At 48.3% G+C, this 5020-nt stretch overlaps 1 protein-coding gene across 1 annotated transcript; it reads left to right on the forward strand.

Moving 5' to 3' along the window:
- Nucleotides 1-544: 544 nt before the first annotated feature.
- LOC125454904 (thrombomodulin-like) lies at nucleotides 545-4480 on the forward strand. The gene has a single exon (XM_048536188.2). It carries the CDS (start codon nucleotides 801-803, stop codon nucleotides 2583-2585), a length of 1785 nt encoding a protein of 594 aa, XP_048392145.2. The 5' UTR covers nucleotides 545-800; the 3' UTR covers nucleotides 2586-4480.
- Nucleotides 4481-5020: the final 540 nt, after the last annotated feature.

Here is a 5020-nt window from a genome sequence, read left to right on the forward strand (position 1 = left end):
AAATTATACAGCCATATGAGAAAACCCACTGAGACACAATTTAAAAGTGCTTTGAAAATCCGGACGGAGTTTGCAGCTGGAGCAAAAACATTAACCGAAAATGGGTCAAGCATTCGCCTTTGATATGAGCTATCTCACACGCACAAGTGCTTGCGGCACCAGCAAATTTTGCTCTGGCATATGGAGAGTAGGGGAGGATTTGCACTTACATAAAACGTAAAAAATGCTGATAGGGAGGTGGGTGCATGGGTTTGTAACGTAAACTATAAGATCCCGTTAGTTCAAGACCTATCTACCCCTAGACCACTATTCGGTCAAAAATAGAGCTGGAGAAACACAGAGGAAAATACACTTTATTTATATGTGAAAAAGGTTGATTTAAAGCATTAAAAACATTTTTTAAACAAAAGTGAGAATGGGAACTAAGTGCGGTGTCCTCCCTCTTTACAGGGAGAATATTTACTGTTCCTCCTCTGTCCTGGGATTGTGTGAAGGAGTGGTCAGGAGTTAACAAATGTTGACGGATGTTGGGGAGGGATCTGTTCTCGAGATCAGCGCTCTCCCCGAGAAGCCTGCAGTGAAAGTTTGGCCAAGTCCCCTTCACTCGATGAAGTTTGCAAGAGTTGGCATCGAGACAAGTAACTCCTTTGAATCAGTTACATCATATAGTCCCAGCCCTTTTTGTTTTAACCCACTTCCTTCCGTAGTGCAATCCGTCCAGGGCTATTTAAATCTGAGCCTGACTGGCTACGGGACAGTGTGTTAGAGAAGTGGTTTCTGGAGTAGCACTGAAAGAGACCATGTTGCTGTTGCTGTGCCTCTGCCTGAGCGCCGTGCTGGTGCACGGAGTGCAGAGCTCTCAGCCCGCGGTGCAGGAGCCTACTGCCAGCGTCTGCGTCGCCACCGTCTGCTACAGCCTGCAGCAGGAACGCAGGAAGTTCAACATGGCCCGCAATATCTGCAAGAACGGCGGGGGAGACGCTATGACCATAGTCTCCACCGTGGCCGCCGAAGCCATCGCGGTTCTGCTGGGGGGCGGCGGCGGCGAAATGAGGGGCGTGCGCCCCCACCGGACGGGAGGAGAAACCGAGAAACCCACTGTAGGAGGGAGAGTTGAGCGCCCCTCCTGGACTGGAGGAGGAGTTGCCGTGACCCCCCCGGCGCAGGGGAACTTCTGGATCGGCCTCCAGCTGCACCACAAGGCCTGCCCCGGTAACGACAGCCTGCTGCGGGGTTACCGCTGGGTAAACGGCGAGGCCGCCGCCAACTACAGCCAGTGGGGCGTGACGTCCGGGGAGTGCGGCCCCCGCTGCGTCACGGTGTCCGCCAGCGGGATGTGGGAGGAGCGGGCGTGCAACCAGAAAGCGGATGGGGTCCTGTGCGAATACCGGTACCAGGGCAGCTGCGGGCACCTGAGGGCCGACAATGCCAGCGTCACCTACCGCACCCCGTTCGCCGCCGACGGCGGCCACCTATCCGAGCTGCCCGCCGGCACCCAAGCGCGGGTGGCCCCCTGGGGCCTCGAGTTCACCTGCAGCCCGGGACAGGCGGGCGATGCCCGCGCGTCTTGGCGGGCGAAGGCCTTGCCCCCCTGGGCCTGCCGGGTGGAGAACGGCGGCTGCCAGCACTTGTGCAGCGATTCCTCGCTCGCTGGCCCGGTCTGCGGCTGCCAGACCGGCTACACCCTGGGGGAGGACAAGAGCAGTTGCCGGCTTCACGACCCGTGCCAGGAGGCGAGGTGCCAACACCACTGCATCGTGCAGAATGGCACCCCGTTCTGCCTGTGCTGGGACGGCTACACCCTGGACGACGACGGAAAGAGCTGCACCGACGTGGATGAGTGCCAGCAGAGACCGTGCGAGCAGGTATGCGTGAACACCCCGGGCAACTTCAGCTGCCACTGCTTTAGTGGTTACCAACTGGGCACGGACAACAAGTGTGAGGACATCAACGAGTGTTGGAACGCCAATTCCTGCGCCCACCTTTGTGCCAACACTCCTGGAAGTTACAGTTGCAGCTGCTATTCAGGCTACCACATAGACCCCTTTGATTTTGGAGCGTGTGTGTTCTACTGTGAGGCCCAAACAGACCCTTGTGATCCGCGCTGTGTCGGATCCGAGTGCTACTGCCCCGTCGGTTATATTTACGACGATGTGCGCGAAACGTGCCACGATATTGATGAGTGTGCTGCTGGCGAATGCGACATGACTTGCACCAACACCTACGGCAGCTACAAATGCGACTGCAAAGAGGGCTTTGTGCTTCAGGAAGACGGTGCCACTTGCGAAATTGAAGGCTCTGGCAGTAGCAGTCCCCCACTTCCCACTACCATCTCGCCCGATGTCGTACAACCAGGCCAGGCTGGGGTCTCCCTGGTAGTAGTTCTGGGCTCCATTTTCGCCATTGCCATCTTGACTCTAGTGTTTGCTGGCTTGGCTCACCACCTGTTGGCCAAACGGGGCAAGTGGAAAGCCTCTGGTGGCTACAAACCGACCAACACAGATATGGATCTCAGTCAGGTCACCTCTGTGGACGAGCAAAAGCAGCGGCTTCAATGCGCAGAGGTATCAGGTGTGGCTACCTGAAGACAGAACAAGGCCTGTACGGCCAAGTAAAAGCTTTACATTGGAAGAACAAACTGTTATATTATTGTATTGGGGTGGGGGAATTACCAAAAGAAACCTAATTTGGATTTAGAACAATGTGAAGCTGTCGAGTGTGTGAACATTCCTGCATTTCCTAAACAAATCTTCGCACAACATTCCTCGTGGATATTCATTAGCCAAAGACCAGCCTGTTTTTCACAATAAGGCACTTAGATGAACTATAACCATAGCCATGGATTTGGGCCAATTTGCAGAAGCCAGCTCTGTGGCCTGAGACTGCATTTCCTCCTAGCTGACAGCTTTTGTTGCCAGTTTAAGGGCAGTCTTGATAAACTGGACCAAGAACTAAGGAAACACCATTATACTAAGAATGATAAAACCTGTTGATTTTGGAGAAGGTCTGTAGGCTTAGATTGGCAGATGATGTGTTGCCAAATTGTAACTGTCCAAATCGGCTAAGATCTACCTGCAAAAATTAAAGGAAGTGTGTAGCCACTATACAGTGGCTGCGCCAAAAGTCATGATAGCCAGCTGAAGTCAAACTAAGCAATTGTGAGGGAGGCTATTAAGAATGATCCTGTTAAATAAGTGTAGGAACTGAGTTGCACTATTAGCAATTTGATTGAAAGGACTGGATCTCAGAACTTAATTCAGTGGTTCTCATACAGGAATATATGAAGTGCTGGGTGTTGCTGGGACCTACCAAGGGGTGGCAATGCCAAGGCTGGCCCACTGGCTCATTGCGTAGACTGAAATTGTCAGGACAAATGAGTGAACAGGTATGGTGAATGAGGTAAGGTCAATGTTGTCCTGCTTCATCCACCTCTTCCCCTCACCACCACTCCTAGTTCTCTAGCTGTCTGACCACTTCACTGATGCATTCCCTGTGCCTGTGCTCCTCTCCCCTCCTCTGCCTGTGCTTTCACCACCGCCCACAGCCCCCCCCAACCTGTGCTCCCTGGTTACCCCCCATTCCCTCGGTCCCTGTACTATCTCTAGACTTGTATGTTTGCTGTCTGACTGCTTCACAAATACATTTTCTGTGCTCCTGCTCCCTCCATGCCCTCTCATGCTTCTTCCATTCTCATATTGTTTTTTTCCTCTATGCTCCGCTGTCTGCACATTCCTGCTCTCACTGCAGTGTACATCTTCATCACTCTTAAGCTTTCCTATTGCTTCTGTTGCCCTGGTGCTTTGTACTGATTTCTATGCTTTGTTCTTTCCAGTCATATAATCATCCAGTCCGCCTCCCATTCTCTTTGGGTTCCGGTTGGCAATAAACAGTACCTACAGTGAGAATCAGGCACACTATCAAATTGATATTCATGATCAAATACCTGTTTTCTTTAAAATACAACTTTTAAATCTCTTTCTATGTAGCACCTCAATATTCTGGGTATTACATAGCATTATAGAGATGTGGATGAATTACAAATCCATTTGAAAGCAGGTATTTCAACAAGTACATTTGAGAACCACTGTTTTAATCAAAAAGATATTTTTCAGTGATGTCCATTTAAAGAATAGTTTTCTGAGCTTATCACCCAAATGATGGGAAATTCATTTGTTCATCTGAAATCTCATATGTCACCATTCAGACATTACTTTAAGTTTTGTATTTGACTGAAGAATTATTTGTCCAGCTGGATGTTTTCATTGTTATTTGCATGTTTTTATGAAGGGAATGAGAAGATGAAAACTTGTATATTTATATTTATTACATTTTAAAATATCTGTGTAATCATTTTAAATCTTTTCACATTTGTATGCTAATTGTCGGGGAAAAGAACTGAATTGTGTCGTTTTGAACTGAATTATATTGCGTAGTGTCTTTTTTAAAATAAAGATGTTTGAAGTCATTTTTGGAAAGAAAACCATGTTGACTTTTTTTTCAGTTGTGAAACCTAGAATATTTCCAGATCTGCAGAAAAATCGCTAAATGCTAGGATACTTGGAATTCTGCCACACCTCCCAACATGTAGTATATTTGGATTAAAATAGATATTGATATTGATCGACAAAGCCAGTGATCTCCTGTTTTTTCACGCTGTAGCATATTAAGAGTGATAGGAAAACCAAAACAAGACAAAAATGAAGGTATAGTCAGAAAGAATGCCAAAGTGGAATTTTTGAGAACTCTTTGGCTCTTCGTAAATGAAAAATGTGAAGCAAAACTTTTGCTCTCACAAATGTGTTTTGAAGAAAGAAAGAACATATTGACTAATGGCCTTACATAATCTCAGGATATCCCAACACGCATTACAGGCAATGTAGCTCTTTAGAAACGTACTCATCGTTAATGTAAGATAATGCAGCAAGTCGCATAAACGTACTGAAATTGTTGCAGGGAAGAGGATAAGGACAAGGAAGTATGTCAGATCATGTGAGTAGTGGAGGGTGCCATACACAATAAG

The sequence above is a fragment of the Stegostoma tigrinum genome, chromosome 9, assembly GCF_030684315.1.
Source record: "Stegostoma tigrinum isolate sSteTig4 chromosome 9, sSteTig4.hap1, whole genome shotgun sequence".
NCBI classification, from domain to species: Eukaryota; Metazoa; Chordata; class Chondrichthyes; order Orectolobiformes; family Stegostomatidae; genus Stegostoma; species Stegostoma tigrinum.

Coding starts and splice junctions, on each gene's coding strand:
- LOC125454904 (XM_048536188.2), top strand. CDS start 801: ATGTTGCTGTTGCTGTGCCTCTGCCTGAGCGCCGTGCTGGTGCACGGA.